Raw genomic sequence first — 26,293 nt, forward strand, 5'->3', positions numbered from 1 at the left:
TAAATATATAATAAATATTAAATATAATTTTCTAAATGAAAAAAGATATAATAGAAAAATAAAATAGGACTTAGTGTTTTTTATAATAGGATTTGTAAAATAACTCAAAAGATTAAATCAATTGTAGTTTGATGATTGAAGTCGGTTGGGATTAAGGAGGGGGGTACCTATAGCGCACACACCTTATAGCGCAGATGACGTCATATTCTTTAAGTTTTAGGGTTTATGTGCTAACATCAAACAGTTTGTGGTAACGAACTGTAAGAATGCAGCTACAAGGCTCAATAGTAACCGAAAATCTAAAAACGGAATTTTGATATCAATTGATACATCATCAGTTTATTATGTTGATTCCAAATATAAAAGATTTATTAAGCTTAGTTTTATCCATAAAAGGCTAAGAAACTGTGAAAATTTGCCAGTCAAAGAACATTAATTAAAATCAAACCATTAGATTCGGCTTATCAGAGAACTTTACTGTAGAGGTTTCAAGTCCCTATCTGCATAAGTGTTGAATTTTGTATTATTTGCCAGAAGAAATGCGTGTTAATTTGTTGTTGTTTTTTTCCAGAGGTGATCGCATCTAACCAACGGTCCTAGAGAATCGGGAGGGGGCACATCTGAACGGAAATTAAAATTTCTGGTGTCATTTTTATTTGACCAAAAAGATCGGACGGCTACTGTCCCCCCTCCTACATCTCTTTTTTCCCCAAAAGTCGTTTAATCATAAGTTTGAGATATCCATTTTATTTAGCATAGTTGAAAGGTTCTAAAACTATACCTTTAGATTTAACGTGACCCACGCAACCCCTGAGGATAGGTCTGGGTATGAAAGTATGCTAATGATAATTTGCTACGGATAAAAAGGATAATGTACGATCTATGAAAACCTGTTTCATAGCCACAAAGACAAATAACGGGTGACAGAATGCACTGGACTTGTATAACTTGGGCTATATATTTACACATTAGGGGGTGAGGCTAGATTAGTTTAGTTTAGTTTACCCCCACACCCCCCTAATGTGCAAATATATAGCCCAAATTATATTATTCTATAAACTAAAGAAATATATTTTCATCATATTTGGGCATATTTCATTAGGATTAACAATTTAACATAACTTTGCTTCTTGGGTGGGTTCCGTATAATTAATGACTACCTCTTTTTAATAAAGAAAAAATAAGACCGATGCTTATCAAAATTTTTGAAAGGTGGGACACATTTTTTCCTTGAAAATATAAAAAGGCTATTTTCAAAATTGTCGCTGTTATCCCAGTAATCATGCTAGATCAACTAGAGTAAAAAGAAAATAGTTTTTATGTCTTCTGGGGAAAACAAAACTGGGGTTTTGGATCGATAAGAAAAAAATTAAAAGAAAAAGCAAATATTTTGATTAGATCACCGATAACCAATTTTCAGTGATCAGGGTATAATCCATAGGTACCAATTCGGGAAAATACAGAAGCAAGGATTTTGTTCTGTTCAAAAATTCAAGGGTAATTTTCGCTTGAGAAAAAACAAAAAATCAATCTAAAGGTATTTTTCCCCATCTAGGGTATATACATAAGGATTTGGCACTCAGTTTAATAGCCGGGCAACACGCGAGAAGTAAAGTTTTGTTAATGCTAATGAAATAAAACAACCCCCCCCCCTTCCTGTAGGCGTGCCCATATAGAACAAGGTAAAGAAAAAAAACAAATATTAATTACAATGATGAAGAGTATTATTTTTCTAGTGATTTCTAGTCAGTAATTTAGTGATTTATGTGCTGATTTAGTGATTTTTTTCAAGAATCAAGTGATTTTTTTTTTGCACCGGGTGGTAACTCTGACCACAGGTCTGACACCGTGTAATAAGATTTTATTTTATTGTCCTTTTGTTATATTCTAAGTATTTTCGTGATGACATGAACAGAAAACAACTTCTTGCATTATTCTTATTTCGTCGTCGATTGAAAAGGAAACGAAAAAATAGACTTATTTGGGTTCATCCAATTAACAAAAGGAAAGAGGAAGTTGGAGCCATATACAATTTGTGGTGTTCCTGTCCCTAAAAATGTCCAGTCTTTTCCCACAGGACAGGCCTTTCTCGAAAAAAAAATGAATTTGGGATTCATATTCAATTACAACCAGTTTGGCCATGATAAAACAACACCATTTCGCCACTCTCGATGCAACCACAGCAGCGGTCGGCGACAGAATGGACGACGAGCGTGATCATGCAGGGTCACGTAGGCAATCATTTCGGCAGAGAAATTAAAAAAACCTAACGCATATAGTGGCAGTGGGCGGATGCCCACTGCCAAAAAAGCTTTTTTGATCGGCTTGAAACTGTCAGGAATCGTTGCCCGGACGAAGAGGACAACACAATTTCTTTTTTTTTAGGGATAATAGTATTAGGGGCCCAGAAATACGCCAAAAACCTTGATGTCCTTGATCAATTTGAAACTTAAAGCCGTAAATCCCCAACCCAAGAGGAACCCCTAAAAACAAAAACGTGTTTGGATTTAATTTGTTATTAGAGTCGATACTGTTATCAAATAATCGAATTCTACTATTAGAGTCCAAAAGAAATAGTCTAGTAAAATTAGAAAACAAAAACGAAAATTATTGTGAGACAATATTTTTTGTTTTTTAACTTAGCGAGTATGACTGACATCTCATTATTAAGATTTTGAAATCAAATGAAAATTATGTTACAGATTCTAAAATTAGGTTAGCGGAACTAGGTTACAGATATTTGGAAGCTATGATGTTCAATACTGCATCTGACTCACTCAGTCAAACCGTTCCTGCTAACGAACTGTAAGTAAGGAGCGACGCGGCTCAATAGTAACCGAAAATTCTAAAAAAACAGAATTTTGATACCAATAAATATATCAAAAGAATCGCCATATTATGCTGATTCCAAATGTATAAGATTCATTAAGTTTAGTGTTACATATCAATGGGCACAAGCCTGAGAAAATTTGTCCAATTTTCAAAAAGGGGAAGAGCATCCCTTAAAAGGCAAAGAATCTTAATGAAAATCACATCATCAGATTCAGCGTATCAGAGAACTCAACTGTAGATTTTTCAAGCTCCTATCTGCAGAAATGTGGAATTTTGTATTTTTTGCCAGAAGAAAGATCACGGATACGTGTTCATTTTTTTTTTTTTTTTTTTTTTTGAATATCGGGAGAAGGCTCATTCGAACGGAAATTAAAAATTATAGTGCCCTCTTTAAGTGACCAAAAACATTGGAAGGCAACTGAACCCTCCCATGCTCCTTTTTCCCAAAATCGTCTGATCAAAATTTTGAGATAGCCATTTTGTTCAGCACAATCGAAAGGCCCAATAACTATGCCTTTGGAGATAATAAAATTCCCCACAGCCCCTGGAGAAAGGTCTTTAAGGTATGTAATTTATCCATTGTTTACGTATAGTATTTGTTATTGGGAAGTACGCATACATATTTCGGGTACGGGGGAGGCAATTTGCTGCGAGGGGGGGATTTTCCACGGGGAGAATTTTCTATGGAGAGGGAAGTTTCCGGTGGGTGAATTTTTCAAGGAAAATTTAAAACTAGGGGAATTTGCCAGAATTTCTATACAAAATGTTTTTTATTTGTCTTACTTTCTCTTTGCCGACTCAATTTTACAGGTAGAGATGTTAACGGTAATTGTCCGGGGTAAATTTCACCGGGATTAAACAGTCTAGAGGATCATTAAGAGGGGAGAGGGATTTTTCCATGGAGATGGAAAGATCGGAGGGCAACTAGACCCCCTTCCAGGCCCCTTTTTCTCAAAATCGTCGGATTTTATGGAATGTGTGGTCGTATCAACTTCAGATGGGGCTGATTTGATTGGAAATTGGAAGTTATAGTGCCCTTTTTTAGAGTCAAAAATGATTCGAGGGCAACCAGCCCCGCACCACGCCCGTCATTTCCCAAAACACATCAAATCAAAATTTTGAGACAGCTATTTTGTCCAGCATTGTTGAAAATTCCAGTAATTCTGCCTTTGGGGATGTCAATCCTCCCACAGCCCTCAAAGCAAAGGCTGGAATTTAGGCAATTTGTTTGTTGTTTACATATAGAACGTGTTATTCAGAAAGGTTGGCATGTTTGACCTTTACTTCCCTAACAGACGGGCATTCAGGTGAGTCTTTGGGAGAATTTGGAACTAGATCAAAACACGTTATGTGCATACGGGTTGTCATAAGGGCGTAACTAAGGAATGACTGAGTACTGTATATTAAATTGTAATTTTCAGGAAATGATAAGAGAGATGATTAATTGACCGAAAAGGCAATATTTGCGCGCTACTACTACTACTACAATTACAACCACTACTACTGCTTCCACTACTACTACTATTACCACTACTACTGCTAAAACTACAACCAGCTCCCCCCCACGCCCCATCATTTCCCAAAATACATCCAATCAAAATTTTGAGACAGGTGTTTTGTTCAGCATTGTTGAAAAGTCCAGTAATTATGCCTTTGGGAACGTCAACCCTCCCTCCCACAGCCCTCAGGGCAAGCACTGGAACTTAGGCATTTGGTTCATTGTTTACAAATAGTATATGCTATTTATAAAGGTTGGCACATTTGACATTTACTTTCCAAAAAGACGAACGGAATTCAGGTGTGCCTTCCAGAGAATGATGAGGAGAATGTGGAACTAAACCAAAACATGTTCTGTGCATACGGGCTGTCAAAAGGGCGTAACTCGGGAATGACTGAGCACATTAACTTGGAACTTGCAGGAAATGATAAGGGAGATGATCAATTGACCAAAAAAGGCAAGATTTCAGTGACTAAAAAGGCCTGTCCTGTGGGAAAAGACTTCGGACATTTTTAGGGACAGGAACACAACAAATTGTAGATGGCTCCAACTTCCTCTTTCCTTTTGTTAATCGGATGAACCCAAATAAGTCTATTTTTTCATTTCCTTTTCAATCGACGACGAAATAAGAATAATGCAAGAAGTTGTTTTCCGTTCATGTCATCACAAAAACTACTTAGAATATAACAAAACTACTACTACTACTACTACTAACAACTCACCGCAGTACCCAGCCGACTGAGGCCAACAGAGCTACGCACGCTCCTCCTCTACCCCAATCTATTCAAAGCTTCCCTTTTTACACCCGCCCACGAAGTTCCCATTTCCTTTAGATCCATTTCCTTTAGAATATAACAAAACGACAATAAAATAAAATCTTATTACACGGTGTCAGACCTGTGATCAGGGTTACCACCCAGTGCAAAAAAAAATCACTTGATTCTTGAAAAAAATCACTACATAAGCAAATAAATCACAAGATTACTGACTAGAAATCACTATAATAATAATACTCTTTATCATTATAACTAATATTTGTTTTTTTTTTCTTTACCTTGTTCTATATAGGCACACCTACAGGAAGGAGGGGGAACATTACACTCTAGATGTGGAAAAATACCTTTAGGTTGATGTTTTGTTTTTTCTCAAGCGAAAATTACCCTTGAAATTTTGAAAAATGCCTTTTTGCATCTTAATGCAGAGAAGAGAAATCTTGCCTTTTTAGTCACTAAACTTGCATTTTTAGTCACTAACTAACTTATGTTTTTGTTTTAATTTTTTTATCCCCTTCTTAATTTTAAGAGTTTTCATTTTTTTTGGCATTTTTGCTGACTTGAAATTGACCTTCTAATTTTATGAGTTTAATTTGTTTTTGTTTTTAACATGTTTACGCATTAAACATTGACCCTTTTATAATTTTCTGTTGTTTTTTAATTGTTTGTTTTTGTTGTTCTTTTTTCGTTTTATTTGACGCTAAAGTGCGAATTCGGCCCTTTTGGACTTGTGATAGCCGTTTTTCAGCAACAAATCGTATCTTATGTACATGCTACCACTAACATTTCTACGACCGCTACTTTTACTGCTTATAAGGCTAAGAGCATTAAGATACAAATTTCAAGAAGTATATGAATATACAGGTTATCAAAAGGACATATCAGCAATGTCATAGGAACGGCTAATTGTATTAAGTTCCATTAAACCAGTTTGGTTTAACAGAAAAGGCAATCAGGGAAAAAAAGCCAAAACCAAAACGCTGGTGCACCAAAAAACCACATCGCTCCACTCCAACATATTCAAAATAGAGCAGTGCGTGCAGCAACTTCTGGCAACTCGAAAATTAAACCCCACAGCTGATCCAGGAACGTTTCGATGTGGAATACATGTCAGTTTTATATAAGTACTTGAATAACCCTCCATCAGAGGAGCTATCGAAGCTCGTTCCTGATAAAGCAAAGCCCTTGCGATCAGCTCGCCGAAGTACAGCTCGTCAGGACTACCTTGAGCAGGGTACTCCCCGCCAAGAATATCTGAAAATGAGTTTCACCCGGCGATCGGTTGCCACATGGAATAGATTGCCGGCAGAGGTAATCACAAAAAATTCTTCCCTGGACGCGTTCAAGAGAAGGTGTAAAAAGTACCTCAGTGTTTGAAAATAAGGTAACTACCAGGACTAGCGGCAAATCAGCATTTGTGATGGAGCCGTGAAGCCTGTAATAATAAAAAAAAAAGGTGGATCCCAGACTTTTTCACACTTTGCCCGAGGTTTCGAGAACGAAGCTCTATATAATGAACGTGGAGCAACAGGGAGCAACAGCGTCTTACATACTTGCCAGGGGTGGGCAATCGAACCGAAAAGCTAATTTGAAAATCAAAGCATTTACCGTTCATTTACCGGAGATTTACCGTTCAAGATGGGTAATTAGGAGGGAATGGGGATGTAAGCCATTGGGGTCTTCAAAGTGCCAGTGTGCCATGTGGTAACTATTCTAACTTCAGATTCTAAATAATTAGGTTCCATTCAAACTAGTTCATGTAAGATTACAATATTCCGAGAGCAAAATTCCTTATCGAAGCCTCGGTCTTTCAGATCAAGGCCCCTCATCTCAAATACTGATTCCCAGGAGTCAAAACCACCTCAATTAAAGATCAAACTCGGTGATTAGCTTCATCATTACTGTTTTGTCAAACCCCAAAGTGTATAGTTCCAATACAGCACTCTTATCCTACCTAAACTTTAAACACCCATCCTTTCCCGTCCCCAAACAAAATTTAAGGGTCATCTATTTATAGTAGCATAGAGACTATGCTCAGACAAAGGCTATGATTTGCTCAGAGATAGAAATAGGCTATGCTCTGAAACAACCAAAACATCAAACCCCGATTAAGATCAAACTCGGTGATTAGCTTATGATTATTGTTCTGTGATGCTCCAGAGTTTATAGGCCCAAAAGGGCAATCGCATCACACCTTAACTTCAATCCCCTACCCCCTTCCCCTCTCCACAGTAAAGTTGAGGGTAATTTAATCAGAGTAACTTAAGTACTATAGATTACAGTTACCTTCTACTGCTACAGACACTTTAGTAGTAAAAGGAACTCCAAGAAAAGGGAGGTCTTGTTCAAGCTCTTCAATTGTTTTTCTTCCACTATTGAGAAGTTCGTCAGCAGCTTCTGCATCTCTTAAAGCTTCTTCATATCGCTTGTCTACAACAGCATTTAGCAGAGGATTAACAGCTTCTATTCTCTTAATGAAAGATTTTACAACCTCTACGCTTGTTACCTGCAATAAAAATAACAACAATAGCATACTTGCACATCCGGGTAGAGGGTTTCTTCTTCCAAAGCACCCCTCCTAAAAAAAAAAAAAAAATATAGTAGCCTTAAATGCGTTTTTCTGGCTCTTACAAAACCAGAATAAATATGGTTTTAGCAATATTGCAATATTGTAATCGATTGAAATGGATTTTCATCCATTACCGCCAATGAAATCCATTCACGTACAGCCAATGAAAACAATTCTCTTTGAAAAAGAACGGTTTTGATTGGGTGCCAGCAGCAAAAATTAATTGCAATAAGCTATATTGAAGTCTTGGCTACCCTTGATCAATTACCCGTTATGGGTACCCAAAGTTTATACAGAATAAAATCAAACAGTTCGTGGTAAAGAACTGTAAGTAAGGAGTGACCCGGCTAAATAGTAACCGAAAATGGAATTTTGATACCAATAGATATACATCAAAGAATCGGATATTTATGCTGATTTCAGATATATAAGTTTCATCAAGTTTAGTCTTACCCATCAAAACTAACGAGCCTGAAAAAAATTCCTGATTTTCGAAAAAAGGGGGGAAAAATCTAAAAGTGATAGAATCTTAATGAAGTCACACCATCTGATTCAGCGTATCAGAGAACCCTACTGTAGAGGTTCCAACCTCCTATCTGCCAAAATGTGGATTTGTTTATTTTTTGCCAGAAGAAAGATCATGGATGCATGCTCATTTTTTTTTTTTTTAAAGGTGATCGTATCGACCCAGTGATCGTAGAATATTGCAAGAGGGCTCATTCAAACAGAAATTAGAATTTCTAGTGCCCTTTTCAAGTGACCCAAAAATTGGAGGGCAACTAGGCCTCTTCCCACGCTCATTTTTCCCAAAGTCACCGGATGAAAATTTTGATATAGCCATTTGGTTCAGCATAGTCAAAAAATCTAATAACTATGTCTTTTAGGATGGCTTAATCCCCCACAGTCCCCGGGGGAAGGGCTGCAAGTTATGGATTTTACTCATTGTTTACATTTAGTATTTGCTATTGGGAAGTATAGAGACGTTTTCAGGGGGGATTTTTTCTGGTGGGGGGTCGGGGGTTACGTGAGAGGATCTATCCATGGAGGAATTTTTCATGGGGGAAGAGAATTTTTTATAAAGGGGGCGCCAGATTTCCCAGTATTAATTAAAAAATGATCAGAAATTAAATATAAAAAAGTTTTTTCAACTGAAAGTAAGAAGCAACATTAAAGAGTTCCAAAATTTTCATAAAGGCGATACTTAAACAGGCAAATGCAATCAGTCTGTTGCCAAAAGGAGCCCGAAATTTCGATTTGTACCATAAAACATCCAGATTTACGGCATTGTACCAGGAGCTCTAAATTCTGCCATAACGGTACAACTGCGCCCTGTTGGCAATGCTGAGAAGTAGTCGTGTCAGAAGTTTTCACGCAACTAGGAATAGTCATTGAAGCAGAAGTCATAGCAGGAATAGTCAGGATGAAAATGGTCATGGTAAGAGTAGTCGTGATAAGAGTAAAAAACTGGCAGTCGCTCAGTTGTAGGATAGATGTCGGTAGTATTTACGGCAGGAACTTTTCTGATAAGAACACCTAGGGTAGGAGTAGTAAAAGCGGTAACATTAAGTCTGCATGTGTACTACCAAAGTTAAATATTTTACTTTGTGCATTGGAGGCTTCTTGTAAATCTATTTTTTTAATTTCACACAAAAATGTTATTCATTAGCATAGTTTATTTTTATGAAATTAATTTCTAACAACGAGCATTAGTTCATTTAGAGCCATTCCCTATGGGATTAATTGTCAAAAGGGATGAAATATAATTATATGTTCAAAATCAAGACCATGTATTAATTCAAACGAAACATACACGCTTTCAAGCACGTAGCAAGTATATACGTACAACATCCTATGCCCCCTGTGAGGCCCCTATGGCCTGGAATACATGGATAGGCTACATCTTTACTAAAATGTATCTATGAAGCCTTTACGTTAAAACAGGTAAATTAGAGAATTTTCTGCACGCACGGTGTAGCCCCTCGGGGCATATTCTGTAAACTTTTCCGTCATTTCCACTAGTTAAGAATTGGAAAGTAGTGACGCATCTGACATATTTTTTGGGGGGCGCCCCGCGGTCCCGAAAGGCACCAAATCAAGATTTCTTTACATTCATTTTAATCAGATCAGAAAGGAATTTTGTGCCTCCAAGGGCGACATGGTTCCAACAATCTTCTTCTTTTCGAATGTTCATAGAAATTTAGGTTAAGTCTCATTCAACCCCAAATTCTAAGTTTTATTGAGAAAGGTCGTAAATTCCAAAAATACACCTCCAGGGGCGACATCATAAACACGACAACAAAGGCACCATTTACGAAAATGATCCATATAAAAAGAGGCTTCTTAGATACATTTTAGTAAAAGGACATGTCACACTTTGCTTAAATCAGACTTTCAATGTGTACAAGTAAAGGGCCTAGATCGGTACCCTTGGGCATGTGTACCCTCCTCCCCACCTCTTACCTTCTTTCTAAATAAACATTAAGATTTTTAATCTTTGCATTAAAGGGCTTAAACCGGTGCTCTTAGACCCGTATCCGCTTCAATGCCCACCCATATTTTTTTTTACTGAAAACGGTATTTAGGGTTTAGAAGCTCATTGATTATCAATCAGGGGTATAATTGTGCAACAAACACGTCCTGAATCAAAACACTTCAATTACATACTTATGAGGCTCTTTGTCCCTTGCAACACACCTCCTCCTCTCCACAACCTAACATATTTAGAAACGTGTCACTTCTTTTATGTCATGTCCATTCATGTAAGGTCAAAAGAGTCAGAGAATACGCTGAGTATAAGAACAATGTCCACTTGTGATACACAGTACTCTTCCCTATGTCTATGTTATTGGATCTAATTTTTAATTGTCTACTCCAGAATATTTCTAATTCTAATTTCTAATTGGATCTAATTTCTAATTTGTGATACACAGAAAATCCGTAGGGCACTCTAAAATGATGTATACGACAAGCAGATTAACTATCTCAAAGATTTTTCAGTATTTTTACTGATGTATATATTTTAAAATCTTTGGCAAAGCAAGCAAGAAAATCATTATCTTTAAAAGCTTTTCAAACTTAATGTCTTGAAACAAGGAGAAACTAAAAAGCAGACTTCTAGTTAAACAATCATAAATATTGCGTCAAGCGGGAATTCAAGGAATTCTCGCCAAGATTTGAACAATTTAGATGTCAAAATGACATACTGTAAATGCCTTTCTCAGATTAGCAGACGTCAGAGGACATTATGCAACATCGTAAATACTGCAAGGGATGATAAAAAAAAAAGAAACACAATTCTGAAGCAGAATAGTCACCATAATTTAAGCCTCGTTTTTCTTTTATTATTTTAATCCCCCTACCTCCGTCTTTTGCCCCTTATTCAGCTTGTGCTCATGAAATAAAAGATAAAAACAGAACGAGAAGACAAATTTAGGTGGTTCATTTTCATCTTCTGTGCCACTTTTTAACGATATCCTCCAACTCCTTTTGCAAACTATTTTTCAACAGTTTGCATTTACGTTTTATAGTTTTTAATTTTTTATTACAAAATTAAAATATGACAAAATATTATAACAATATTAAAAATAAAAATATTAAAAAATAAGCACCTAGACCTACATCATCATATGATGCCCATCATAAAAGCCAAAAAAAAATATACAAGTATTTATACCTTTTCAAGTTTGTTCAACACTGATAACTGTATTCAGTGTTGCCGTGGGGTTGACTGTATACAATTTGAACGACATTTTCCCTCCCGAGCTTCTTTTGAAGTTTTTCAATAATTTGAACTTTTTCAATAATTGAACTTTTTCTTTTTTCAATAATTGAACTTGAACTTTTTCAATAATTTGTATTTATATCTTGTAGCTTGTACTTTTTCATAGTATACAAAATTAAAATACAAAATATAAATTCGCGTAAGCGCCTAGACCTACATTTACATAACATAGCCTACAGGGACATAAGAAAAGATAAGACATACTATTAGATCTATATAAGAAAAAGTATATAAGTATGGAAAGCCTTTTTCAAGCTGGTTCAGCACTAGGCTAGTAACTGTGCTACTAATATTGCCTTGTTTAAAAAAGAAAGCACAATTGTATAAAAAAAAAAGTGGAATTAAAGAGAGAAAGGAAGATTACCTCCTTTTCGTTTTATTTTATTGATACTATAATTTATTAACTTTTCAAGTTAATAAAATTATTTATTTATTATAAATTTATACATTTAATAATGAATTAAATAGTACGGTTTCATATATTGTGCTTTCATTTCATTGATTTATGTGGCGACATTTTATCTTAAGTAAATCACGTTTCCCCAAGAATGATAAATAAAACAAGCTTTGAAATTATTTTTTTAGCAATTAGTCCAGCATCTATGCATAATTAAATAAAAAATATTTTTTTCAACTGAAAGTGAGGAGCAGCATTAGAACTTAAAACAACAGAAATTATTACGTATATGAGAGGGGTTGATCCTCCTTAATACCTCGCTCTTTACGCTCCTTACTTTCAGTTGAATTAACTTGTTTTCTTATATAATTTCTGATGATTTTTTTTTAAATAATGCCAGAAAATTTGGCTCCACCTCCATGAAAAATCCCACCTTCCCATGAATATATTCTCTAGACAATTCAATCCTGGTGAAAATTACCCCGGGCAATTGCCCTTAACATCTCCACTTGTAAAATTGAGTCGGCAATGAGAAAGCAAGACACAAGAAGAATTTCGTATAGGAATTCTGGCAAATTCCCCTAGTGTAAAATTTCTTCTGAAAAATTCGCCCCCTTGAAACTTTCCTTCCCATGGAAAATTCTCCCCATGAAAAATCCCCTCTCATCATAAAATTCGTCTCCCCCCCCCCCGCCTTAAAAAAAATGTATGCATAGGTCCCAGTAACAAGCATTATACGTAAACAATGGGCAAATTCTATAACTTAAATACCTTTCCCCAGAGGCTGGGGGGTCATGATATCTCCAAAGGCATAGTTATTTGACTTTTTGACTATGCTGAAAAAATAGCTATTTCAAAATTTTGATCGGACGATTTTGAGAAAAAGGGGCCTGGGAGGGGGTCTAGTTGCCCTCCGATCTTTTTGGTCACTTAAAAAGGGCACTAGAACTTTAATTTCCATTCAAATGAGCCCTCTCCCGATATTTTAGGACCAATGGGTCAATACGATCACCCCTGAGAAAAACAACACCCAAACAAAAATACAAATAAACACGCGTCCGTGATCTTTCTTCTAGCAAAAAATACAAAATTTCACGTTTTTGTATATAAGAGCTTGAAACCTCAACAGTAGAGTTACACTGAATCTGATGGTGCCATTTTCATTAAGGTTCTATGGTTTTTGGGGGGTTTTTCCCCCTTTTTTGAAAATCAGGCAAATTTTCTCAGGCTCAAAGCCTATGATAGGTAAGACTAAACTGGGTAATGATGGGTAAGAGTCTATATTAAAGACAGAATGAGTCAGCTGTTAAAGACAGAAAGGATTACAAGCAGGATTGACATAGCCTATGACCAACAAGAAAAAAAATTATAAAATTAAATAGCCAAGAAAACGAGGGTAATCTCGGCAAGTGCACAGAAAAGAAGCAAAAATGACAGAAGCAGATATTTCGTCAGGAACTTCCACCCAGCTGTCTTCAGAGCTCAAAAAAAGAAGAATAACTAACTTTTTGAAGTTACTTTTGACCACTACTACTACTAACAACTCACCTCTACATCAAGCCGCCAGAGACGTTCGAAACATCAAACAGTTACGCATGCTCCTCCTCCATCGCCATTTATTCAAAACCTCCCGCCTTACAGCCTCCCAGGAAGTTCCCATTTCCTTTAAATTTTTCTTTATAACATCCTCCCACCCCAACCGCGGACAACCTATTTTCCGTTTAGCCCTAGACGGTTGGCCAAAAAGGACAATCTTTGGTAAACTGTCATCCTTCATCCATAGAACGTGCCCTAGCCATGTCAACCTTTCTCTCATTATAGCCCTAGAAAGCGGGATTGAACCGAACGTTTTGTACAGCCTACTGTTTGAAATATGGTCAGTCAATCAGGTACCCAGAACAATCTGTAGGCAATTTCTTTGGAAAACATCTAGCTAATCTTCATCTGCTTTTCGGAGTGCCCATGCTTCAGAGCCATGTTTGACCACTGTCATCACTGTAGCTTCCAATATTCTAATCTTGGTTTTTAGACTTTTCTTCCTATTTTTCCAAACTTTTTATAACTGTGAAAAAAACACCTTGAGGCTTGGATATTCTACCTCAAACAGCAAAAACACGAATAACAATAGGGAATTCTTTTTTAAAACAGTGAAAATAATTTGAATGAATATTTCGGCCCTATGTCCAGAGGCCGTCCTCAGCAAGAAAAAATATATAAAAGAAAAAAGACTCACAACAACATGCGACCAATCAAACCAAACAGCAAAATATTTGAAAGCTATTCTACTTTTAACATCTTCACTGCTCCCACCGTCTTTACTAATAATACTACCAAGGTAAGTGAAGCTGTCCACCTAATCAATCTTTTGGTTACCCAAAGTCACCTTTTCATCTTCACTTATTTCTAGCCTTAATGACTTAGTCTTCATAACATTAATTTTCAAGCCTATTCTAGCACATTGAACTCGCAAAACTTCTAAAAGTCCATTCATTTTGATCACATTTTCATCTACAATGCTTAAATCATCAGCATAATCTAAGTCCAGGAGACTTTTCCCTCCCCATTGGATTTCATGTTCTCCCCTTGGGGTTCCTGATCTTCTTAAGATAAAATCCATCAAAACGATCCATATAAATGGGGGTAAAACACAACCTTGATTAACTCCTAATTTAATACAAAACCAGCTGCTAACCTCATTTCCTACCTTAACTGCAGCAGTGTTATTCTAGTACATAACACTAATCACTTTAAAGTATTTATCTGGTATACCATACAAGGATAAGACCTTTGCTAAACCTCTTCTATCGACAGAATCAAACTCTTGCTCATAATCTATAAAACTGAGGACCAAAGGTGTTTGATAACTGAGGCACTTCTCAATTGTTAACCTAAGAGTGAAAATTTGATTGACACATCCTCTACCTTTTCTAAACACTCAGTGTTCTTCTCTTACAATTTTGTCTACAGCATTTCTCAGTCTAAAAAGTATCATATTACTAAGTAATTTGCTACCTACAGAGAGACCAGGCTAATGCCTCGATTTTCCCCTTTTTCAAAAATCACATTCATAATCTTCAATGACTCGTTTCTAACCTCAGGGCCACCATGTTTGAGAAACTTATTTACCACACTATTGCCACCTGAAGCCTTATTATTTTTTAATCCTTTTAGTATTGTTGCTAATTCTTCCTCACAAAACACATCTTCCTTCACATCCGAGGTATCACAAACTTCTTCATTTTCCTTTATATCTTTTCCTGCATCTCTATCTCGGTTTAGCACATTCTCAAAATGTTCTGCCCATCTCTCTTTAACTCTATCTTTATCACTAATTGTGGCCCTGTTCCTATCTTTAGCTGGGACAAGTGCTGATTGACTACTCCCTCCCAATTTATTAACATGCCAGTACAATATTTTACCATTATGTTGTCTAGCTGCATCTTCCAGATCCTTGGCAATTATATCCATGGCCTCCACTTCACACCTCCTTAGTTCATATTTTAATACTTTTTCCACTCTCTTTGCATTTCTCTTATTTTCATATGATCTATACTCAGATAATTCTTGTACAAACCCCTTCTCCTGTCTATTAAACATAAAGCATTTTCACTAATATTACTAGCTGTAGTCCTAACTTTCTTCTTAAAGACACCACCAGCAACTTCAAAAATTGTTTTCTACAATTATTTCATCCATTTTCTACGTTGTCAAATTTTAAACTCTCCAGTTTAGAATTCAACAGTTCCTGGAAAGTAATTCTCAAATTCTCATCCTAGAGTCTACCAACATCATAACTTCCCAGGAGGTAGTTACCCTTCCGAAATTTCAGCTTTAAATTAACCCTGTCAGACGGTGATCTTTACTTTTAACATCAATAATAGCACTCCTATATACCCTAGTAACTCTTAACAGAGCAGAAGAAAGACTGAATCAAACAAACCAAGCTAGAATATATGAAATACTATTTTCCATTTAGATTGGGCAAGAATTTTCTGCTTATTGATTGACTTAGCTTGTCTACTGACCTAATTTACATTAAAAGTGTACTTAGGTGATGTTAATTTAAACTTAAGGAAAAAAATTATTTGAATCCTTTAATTTTAAGTTATTGTGAATTGGGTTTACAGGAGTATTTCCAATATCTCTATTTAAAGCAAGGTCTCTGTTTCTGAGTTTTTTAATTTCAATTGCTTTCCTAAAAATGTGGGAAGTCATTTGCTTCAGATATAAAAGTTGCCTCATCAAAAAGAACTAAAGGATCTGGAGTTTCAATGTGGAGGACCAAAGTGGAATCAATATCCTCATTTTTGTCTTAAATTTCACATCCCACAGAAATCTTGTGTTCATGCTTTTTTCCCCTCGGGATCCAGGGTTTACCCCCCCCCCCCACCTGGAAAATATTATCTGTGGAAGAATTAGCTCCTACCCCAGGGAAATCCCCCCATTTTACACCTGGATAATTCCAGATCCTCATTATAAGGGAAATTGAAATTTCTACTCTCCTGTTTAAGCCATAAGCAATTGTATAGCATTGTCTATGTAAAGGCCCATAAGGGTTCAAAAGACCCATAAGGGTTCAAAGTATAAATATTTGTTCATTTATTTTTTCCCAGAGGTACTTCCTGTGGAAGAGGTTGTCAAATAAACTTTGGAGGGGGCTCAGTCAATTGAAAATTGAAAGTTCCAGTGCCCTTTTTAATATTTAGCCTGCTTTTCAACCAATTGCTACCAAATGAGTTGTTACTGACAACAGTGTCTTTAAGAAATTTGTATTCGAGTTTAACAGCCCTTGTGTTTCAGCAGTTGTTTTGAAAGAATCTTCAGATAAATACACAGTTAGTTCTAAACAAGAGATAAGATAAGATATTTTATTTCAAAAAAAAATCTCTATCACAAGCCCACAAAGGGCCGAATTCGGACTTTGGAGTCGACAATATAAATGGTTACACTAAAAATGCAAAGAACAACAACAAAATAGAGAAAACCATAATGAACAATCATTTAAAAGTCAATAATTAAAACTGTAAAAAGTCAATTAAAAAATTAAAAAGATAAAAACTGGTCAAACTAAACTTACAGCGAGACATAAATGCATTAAAAACTAGTCAAACTAAACTTAGAGTGAGACATATATGCCTTTAAATTAAAAGGGATACTAAGAAAATGTCAATAATTCAACTACAGTAAATAAATAAAAGAGTTAAAAACAATAAAAACTGGAAAAAAAACAGGGGGGGGGGGCAAGCAAATGAGTGCAAGAACCTGGGCAGTACCATCAACTAAAAAACAAAAAAGAGGGGGGGGGAAAGAAACTATTGAGAAATTTTATTTATTTTTTATGTAATGAAGGGGATAAAAATTCTTTCAGATCTGGAAGTAACGCAGCGAATGAGGGACAAAGCAGGGATGGGCTCAGAAACAACTAGAGGCGGCCGTAATCTGGATGAGGAGTGACGTTTGGGGAAAATACTTGCCTTCTGAGGGTTTGTTATGGCATTTTTTGCGAAACGGAGGCACAACGAAACCCTCCTTTGCTCCAGGGTTTTCAGACTAGCTTTTTTTAGGAGCAGAGAATATGGCACCTTGCCTTTTTTGAAAATTATTCGCAAGGCCCTTTTTTGAATTGATTCGATTTTTTCCGATTCTTCGTGAGATATACCAAGGTGCCAAACTGGACTAGCATATTCTACATGCGGGGGGACAAAAGACGTGTAAATCCTTAAGAAATGGGCAGGAGGGACACTAAGTTTATTTACGAGCTTAAGGAGGGAGATACACATATTACCTCTATGGATATCTTTAACAAGGACATCCCACTTTAAATTAGAAGAAATTGTGACGCCAAGTAATTTTAAGGAAGATACAGAAATTTCAGGAGGGATAGGATTAAGAAAATAGGGCGATGATTTGAGGAAACAAATGGGTATTATCATGGACTTAGAGGCGTTTACTGTCATGTCTAAGTCCTCGTCTCCAATTTCATTGAGGATACTCATAGGGTCACTTATTAAATTTCTAAAGCAAGTTTCAACAAACGTTAGGTCATCAACAAATTTACATCGGTCAGGAAATTCCTTTGTGAGGCTGTTGATCATTACTGAAAAAAGGAGAGTACTTTGGGGTATGCTATTGTGGACAGGTAGAGGATTAGAATAATGGTTTTGGTATTTGACAACTTGCAATCTATTTGTTAATAAGGAGGCAACTAATTTCACCAGTAAGGGATCAATATTGAACTCGTTAACAAGTTTCTCAATTAAAATACTGTGGTTAACAAGGTCGAATGCTTTCTGATGGTCAATGGAAATTAAATTTAGCCAGGAATTAGGCTTTTCAAGGGTTTTCCCGATGTGATCAATAAGATAAACGATGTAATGGGAAGTAAAGGTGGATTTTAGGTTCCCAAATTGTTTCAAGTCAGTAAGAGGTAGGATTTTTTCCTTTAGCCAATCTGCAAGTAATCCTTCATAAAGTTTCGAGAAAATAGGAGTAGGAGTTATAGGCTGAACGCCTTCAAAACCAGGCTTTCAGTTTTTCTTTTTCAAAGGGGTTATGAAACCCTGTTTCCAAATTGTAGGAATTTGCCCAGACTCGGTAATTTTGTTAAACAGGAAAGACAAGGGCTTAGACAAGAAATTACCGAAGGCACTAATAAGAGGAAAGGGGGTATCCAAAGGACAAATACTTGTCTTTCTTAGTTTCTGAATTCTTCTTTCTATCTCAGACGGGGAAACAGAGGGTAAATAACGGTCAAGGGCTCTTGAAGGTAATTGGTCAGATAGTGGTGGAAGGCTTTGGACAATAAAAGAAAGGAATTTATTGAGATTATTGACAGTAATATCAGGGGACTCAGGTTGACTGAAGCCAAGCTGTTCAAACCTCCTGCCACATAGCTTTTTAACCTCTGCATACTAGTTTTTTGGTCTATTAGTAAACAATGCTTCGATCTTATTTTGGGAGCATAATTTTGCCAATTTGCTAATTTTTTTTATACTTGATTTTCTTTGTTCATTGGCTTCATCTGGTCTAAAATTTTTGTAAAGCTTCAGTTTGGTTCTAATTAGTGTTTTTATAGTTGGTCATCATACTCGGATAAACTAGGGACTCGAATCAGCTTTGGGTAAAGGTTACTCTTAGTAAAGAACAAAACAATGCCACCTTTTTTTCCAAGTGGGTGGTCTAAAGGACGGAGTTTAATAAACTCCGTATAATTTGTCAGGTACAGAGACCCTGGGTCATGGGACTGTACTTCCGGAATAGCTAATGTCGATTAGTTTTGATTTTGAAAGCAACTCGAGTTCTGTAAGATTTTCAAAATCAAGACTTTCAGCATTAGTAACTAAAAATTTAGGAAAAACAAACCGATTGGAGAATCTTGACAGGGATACTTGGTGTGTTTGAGAATTTCCTAGGTGGGGTTTCAATTTAATATTATGATCCTGCAGAAAAGTAGGGTAAGAGAAGTATTTACCTTGGGGATTTGGAGGTGGAAGGAAGGGCGAGGATACAGACAAAGCATGATGAGGAAGGTGCGACTTGTTTTCAGTTGTCTGGAAGTGCGAACAATTAGTATTTAATACAAGACAATTATTAAATGCAAAAGGTCTCAGACCCGAGTCACACTGGTAGGGTGGGCACGCGGGGTAAAACGATGGGTCACAGGCGGGGTTTCGTGGATATAGGGTAAGAAGTAGTTGAATCGGGAGGATTTTTGGTAGGGAGGAAAGGAGGAGATGGGAAGGTAAGAAGGTGCTGGGAAATGGAAGTGGGGGGGGAACTTTCTGGGAGGAGGGAGGTTGGATTTGCTTTGGCAAATGACGGATGGAGGCCAGAACCAGTCAACAGCATCTTGGGCACATGGAGCGGGTAGGGTATGCAAGGGGGCTTGTGACTGGGAGGGATATGAGTAAGAGGGGACTGTGGGAGGGTTTTGGTGCAGTAACGTCTGTGATGATGATTTGACTGGTCGTGAGTAAAATTTCGGGTTGGAGGGGCGTTTCGGGTAGAGGATGCCTGGGGCATGTTGCTTTGTAAAGGATAGAGGTAGGTAATGAGGGGTAATTAAGGAGGGAAGCCTGGGGTCTGTAGTGCTGCCTAAAAAAAGGGGCTTTCCAGGGTTGAATTCTTGAATAGCAACAGCTGGGACTGCCCAAGTTTGTGCACTTTTTTTTTGTTTGCGGCTCGATTTATTTCGTAAGAAAGAAGGGGGGACATAAATATGCAGGCTATCACAGCCAAAACAACAACCACTTGATGCTAACTTACATAAAGAAACATGGTAAAAATTAAACTTTTTTTTAGTACACTTGCCAGTGAGGTAAAAACGACATAAGTGCAATAACGAGCACTTCTTTTGGTCGCACTTGTTATATAAAAATCGAGAACACACTCCTGGACTAGCTTCATTTTGTTTTTTGAAGTTACGGGTGATAGATCCATGATTATAGGGGCACTTTGGACCTAATTTACAATTTCCTTGCTTAAAAAACTTGCAATTTTTTATAGCACTATTATCAGGAATACTTTTTTCATGCAGCTTGCTTAGAGCACGATCAAGTCCAAAATGACATTTATCACCTAATTTGCAAATACCTGCCAAAATTATATTAGCACATTTGCGATCATTTGCAGAGAAGCCCTTATTATTAGTGAGAATCACTTCAGTACTTTCAAAACAAATTCGGGCATCTCTGATTGAGTTCTCAAGGTCAGCATTATAATTAGGTTGAATAGAGGTGATATTGGGGTCAGGTACAGTTCCTGAACTTGGGTTTATATCACTCGTAGTGGCTAAAGTTGATGAACTTAATCCTCTGCTTCCTTCATTAATATTCATTGAGCTTGGGAAAGGTTGGAGGTAGAAATTGATGTATAATGCTCAAGGCCCTATCCAGAACTTTTGTTGGGGAGGCTTGGGAACAGGCCCAGTCACCTGAATCAGAATCTGAGTCTGAAGGAGAGGAGAAATCTTGAGTCTGACAAGATTTGCAAGCGAATCCTGTTGGAGACAGTCTTAATGACTGAAAGTGACTGAATCTTCTGCTATTATGATCCAGTGCTTTGTGAACCAATGTCATTAAAGTGTTACAAACTACTTTTTTACTTTTATTTGGTGCTTTTATAAATAGATGGAAAATAACATGTATAGTATATGATATAAGAAATGTGGCTATTTAAATATGCAAGGCTGTTAGGGTAATATTTCTTACATGTAAATGTAGAAAAAAGTTGCTTACATGATTTTATCCCAAATAATGGTAAATATGATAAATTTATCTCTTTATGCTAAAGCTTTGAAGCACCTTTAAAAAAGCTTCTTATTCTAGCTAAATGGCCCTTGTGTTTGAGCAATTGTTCTGAAGAAATTGTGGATCTTCAGTATCCTTCCATTTGATTCCCTTGTGATTAGGGACATGCTGAACCTTAAGTTCTTTTCTTTTGCTTAATAACTTGCAAGAAAATTCACAAATTGCATTTAGGTCTAAATCAGGGTCAGAAAAAATGAACTGAGCCCAGCAGAGATACAGCAAGTAAGGATCAGTCAAAACCAGAACATTATCTCTAGTCAGGTTTCAATGAAACTTCTAAAGCCATCTTAATTGTTTGGAGCCCTGCTAAAAGTGTGGAATAGGATTTAGGCAGAGACAATGTAATATTATGATTTAAGCAGGGATGCAAGATAAATAACTGTTAAATGTTTTTAATCTGAGCCATCAGAAATACTTCATGGTAATTAGGGTAATGATTAGACTTCTTTTGATTTCAAATTCAATTTTTTTCTTCATTTGACTTTTTTTTTGACAAATTCTCTTTTTCATATGGCAGGGAGATTGCAATGGAGGGGGGGTTCAACTCCTAATGTGGTGCGTTTACAAAAAAGAGTAACTGAACTAGTAGCTATCTTTTCTAGAAATGCTGATTAGAGACCTATCCAAGCAGAAACAATACTAACAAGCTTGTTTTTTTTATTATTATTGGTATTCAATTTTTTTTTCTTTGAAAACAATGTACAACTTGGCACTTATCAGTAAGGCCAGCTCAACTTTTTTTTATCTGATTTGTTTATTTTCAACTTTGCTTTGTCTGGGCTATTTAATTTTGCTGCATGAAAGCACTGTGTAATTTAGCTTGTTTTCTGTCAAAGTATCACTTTAGATGGACTTTAAAATGGAATTGCAATGATAGCAATTATTTGAAAGAGCATTGAAAGTTGCATTGAATAGTATGATTGTCCTTAAGAAAGCAAGTTAATGTAAACATCCCTAAAATTATCTTCAAAAAATTTTACCAAGCTTGGATGTAATTAAATATGATGTAACAAGGAAAATGTAAAAAATTCAAATTTTCACCAAATAATAAAACAATAATTCTGTTATTGCAGTGTTTAATTTAGCAGAAAATTAAGGTTACTTACAGGACAGAAATCAGATGGAAAAAAACAAAAACACTATTGGACTTCTTCTAAAATATAACCCCAGCTGTTGCAATTGTGTCCCAAGCATCACCACCCCTCAACCACTCACCTAATGAGATGCATATGGGAAATATATAATTTTTGCTATATAATTGCACATTAAGGGGCAGGTAAAGCATAAAGGAGTAGCAGTAAAGTGTGTTAACTATAATTATTCTTGATAATGTGAAGTAAGAATTATTTTCTTAACATGTTTCCTTCCCAACAGTCCTATTTCTACCCAGGGGTGTAATTTTGTCAAATTCCTGGGGGGGGAGGGGGAGTTTGAGCCAATTTGAGCCTGGAGGGGCCCTCCCAGAATATTTTTTAGGCCCTGGATTCCTTCCTGAAAGTTTTATTCAGAAAACTTGACTATTTTTGAAGACAGGCTTTCAGAATATGAGCAGTCCATCATGTAAGGAGACATATTAAGAAAACAATTCTTACGTGATAATATGCACAATAATCCTAGATAATGTATTTTAACTTACAGGATCCTTAGTGTCTTTAGGGAAACATCCCTGTTATGGCACTCTCTAGATGGCTGTCAGTTGGTTCATCAAGTCTTGTTTCTCTGATACTTGGCTATCTGAAATTCTGCAGGTTTCCATGATAAGTGTTTGTGAGTGAAGTGTGGTGTATTTTTTGGCTTCCTATGTGTTAACAGTTTTAAGTCACTAAAGTCAGATGTTTTAAGAGTTGTATGTGTACATGTGTTCTTTCCAGAATTGGTCGAGTCCATTTTTGAATGTGTTTAGGGTGTCTGCTTTCACAACACTTTCTGGGAGACTGTTCCAGTCGTCTACAGCTCTTACACTCCAGAAATTGGCTCTTGATTTATTTAGGGCGTGGGGTTTGAACACCTTTACCGAGTGACCTCGTGTAGTCTGGGTTTTGGGGAGCTGAAAGTAATTTTCAAAGCTAAGTTTTTCCAACTTGTTTTTCATTTTGTACATCTGGATTTGGTCTCCTCTTTTTCTTCTGTACTTGAGTGTTGGAAGTTGCAGTTTCTGTAACCTCTCTTTGTAGCTCATCTCTTTGAAGCTTGGAAGAAGCTTTGTGGCTTGTCTTTGAACTTTTTCTATCTTGGCTGAGTCTGTTTTATAGTGAGGCCCCCATACAACATTACCATACTCAATAGTAGGTCTTACTAACCCTTTGTACAGCTTTGCAAAGGTCTGCTGGTCGAGATGCTTAAAGCTCCACCTAATGAGACCAGTGAGTTGAGAGGCATTTGAAACTATTTTGCTTGTATGGTTATGAAACTTGAGCTGAGAGTCAATAATGATTCCAAGGTCTTTTTCTGATTCCACTGTCTCTAATGGTACCCTTGCACCTGTTCTACTTTTTATAGTTAACTGTGGGGCTGTTTCTTTTCTCTTGCCAATCTGTTTGACTTTTGTTTTGCTTGTGTTGAAGTTTAGCCCAAGGTTTTTCAGGTTTTCTGTCAGTTTGTCGATGTCTGCTTGAATGATGACTTCGTCCATGTGTGATGCCATTTTTCTGTAGAGTTTAGTGTCATCTCAAAAGTCTTGGTAGAGCTTGAAATACCGCTGTAGATTTTGTTGATAAATAGTATGAACAGGAGGGGCCCAAGAACACTATCTTTAATGACTCCACTTGTCAGTCTGGCTGGTTCAGAAAGGGTCTCACCAACCCTGACTCTTTGCGTTCGGTTTTTCAGGAAAGACTCAACACAGTTTAGTAGTTGTGGCTGGAGATCAAAATCTTGTAGGTGTTTGACGAGATGTGGATGGGAGATTCTCTCAAATGCTTTTTCAACATCAAACAATACTGGCAGGATACTGGGGCCTTCTTCCAGAGCTTGGGTCCATTTGTTCAGCGTGTCTAATAGTTGTGTGGTACAACTTTTGTTTGGAAGGAACCCATACTGATCTGGGTTTATCAGCTTGTTCTCCAGGACATGATGTAGTATGCTGTCTCTGATACACCCTTCCATTAGTTTACCGACCAGTGACTTGAGACATACTGGTCTGTAATTTTCTGCATTTGCCCTTTCCCCTCTCTTATGGATCGGCACAACAATAGCTTCACGCCAGATTTTTGGCAGCTCCCCTTTGTCTATAGATGTCCGGAAACTCCCCAGCAGTGACTCAACAATGTACTCAGCACATTCCTTTAGCCATACTGCCTCAATTCCATCTGAGCCTTTTGACTTGTCTGTCTAAAGTTTCTTAAGTTGGTTTATTACTTCCTCTTTTGTGAGTGTAATTTCAGGGGTTAGTCTCTCTTCTGTGACAGCTGGGTCGTCTTGTTTTGGTTTAAAAACTGAGTTGATAAAGGAGTTGAAGGCAGTTGCCTTTTCTGACAGTGTTGTGGCCTTTGATCCGTCTTTGTTGACCTGGGTTGGTATTTGTTTCCTTGATGTGAGTCTGGAGTTGACGTGTTTCCAGAATTTTTTAGGAGCTGTTTTTGCTTCACTTGTAATCTTTTTCTCATGTTCTCTTTCAGCGTATCTTGTTGCATTGCGGAGTTTGTTTCTGGTCCTGCTCTATTGCATCTTAGTGCTTTGTGTGTCCAAGGTCCAATTTTCTGACTTTCTTAAATTTTTGACTCTTAATATTCATCAGCCACTTCAGCTTACGGTTAATATGTCGTAGTGTTTGCAGCTGACAGTTTTTCTTTGTTTTGGTTGAGATTTCAGCACTACAAATCATGATGTCTCAGAACAGTTCAAATTTCTGGTCACAGGTCTCTCCCATCTGCAAGCAAGTCCAATCCACCTGGCTAACTGTTTCTTTGTTTCTTTGATTTGTTGAGCCTTCTGAATTCCTTTATGTTATGGTACTGTGGTTCTGTTTGATTCAGGTTCAGCTGGACAAGTAGAGTGATGTGGTTGCTTTTACCTAGTGGTGGGAGTGACCTTAGTTGATAGAATGTCTCAGGATTGCAGGCTATCACTAAGTCCAGGGTGTTTTCCTTTGCGTTTTTGCGGAATCTGGTTGGTCCATTTACCAACTGAGTCAGACAATGGTCTTTGAGCATACTGGCAAAGGGATGATTAGATGCTTGGTTTTCATACCATTTGATTTCTGGGAAATTGAATTCGCCTAGTATGTACATTGGGTGTTTCATGTCTGTGAGCTTAGTGAGAGCTGTGTTGAAATGAATTTCAGCCCCCCCCCCTATATATGCCAATTCAGGGTATATATTTCTACAACCTAACCTAACCCTGAGTTGGCATATATAGGGGGGGGGGGCTGGAATTATTTTCCGATTGAAATGATTATTATATTTGTAATCAGCATAAAAAAAGGCATCAAATGGTGTATTCACTTTATTCCTAACTCAATAATATGATTTGCTAGAAATTTACCCATATATCTATACCCCCAGAGGGAACACACTACCCTGTAACAAGTAGACCTAGCTTAGCAAATTTCAGAAGGCTCTTGGTTGGTAGCACCCAACTTAAGTAAAGTAAAATTAGAAACAAACCTTTCTATGCCTGATTTTGGCTGCTAATGAAGTTGCACTATCAAGAAGAATTAAATCATTGATTTCTGGGAGTTCTCTTTTAGGTTTAGGATAAATGACTTTTTGAAATATAAAGTTTGCAGCTAAGTCCCATGTCCTAAATAGTATTCGAAAGACCACTAAAAGTATTTTAGTGAATCTTTTCATTATTGGTTCTTCGTCTTCTGAAAATAGGCACCTTGATTCTAAAATAAACCCAACAGGTTATCAAACATGAACAAGTTTCAGCTTCCAACAGGTTATGTGCTAGGTTTGGTCACGTATTCCCTATTCAAAGATTCATGGTATTAGAGACATCTATTTTATTTGCAACAGAAGTGGAAGCCATAAATTAGCTAACGTAGTTCAGAGTCTGGACTCACCCTATATTCACACAGAGCACGGATCTGCAGAAAACCGCTGCGGATTGCGTTTTCCAGAGGAACGCATGCGTTTCTTGCGGCCCATGGTTCCTTTAGATAGACATCGCGGAAATCTGTCCATATATCTTCG

General features: G+C 36.9%; 1 protein-coding gene across 2 annotated transcripts in view; it reads right to left on the reverse strand.

Moving 5' to 3' along the window:
- The window catches only part of LOC148941226 (fatty-acid amide hydrolase 2), a 322,168-nt gene extending 296,106 nt beyond the window's left edge, over positions 1-26,062 (reverse strand). For both annotated transcript variants that reach the window (XM_089104464.1, XM_089104463.1), the window contains exons 1-2: positions 25,763-26,062; positions 7,390-7,609 (exon numbers count right to left, since the gene is read on the reverse strand). In XM_089104464.1, coding sequence (XP_088960590.1) covers positions 7,390-7,609; positions 25,763-25,948 — 406 coding nt within the window. In that variant the 5' untranslated portion in view covers positions 25,949-26,062. The remainder of the gene's footprint in view (positions 1-7,389; positions 7,610-25,762) is intronic.
- Between the last annotated feature and the right edge of the window lie 231 nt (positions 26,063-26,293).

Source organism: Artemia sp. Qi Xiang Cuo, chromosome 18 (assembly GCF_049724085.1).
Source record: "Artemia sp. Qi Xiang Cuo chromosome 18, ASM4972408v1, whole genome shotgun sequence".
NCBI classification, from domain to species: Eukaryota; Metazoa; Arthropoda; class Branchiopoda; order Anostraca; family Artemiidae; genus Artemia; species Artemia sp. Qi Xiang Cuo.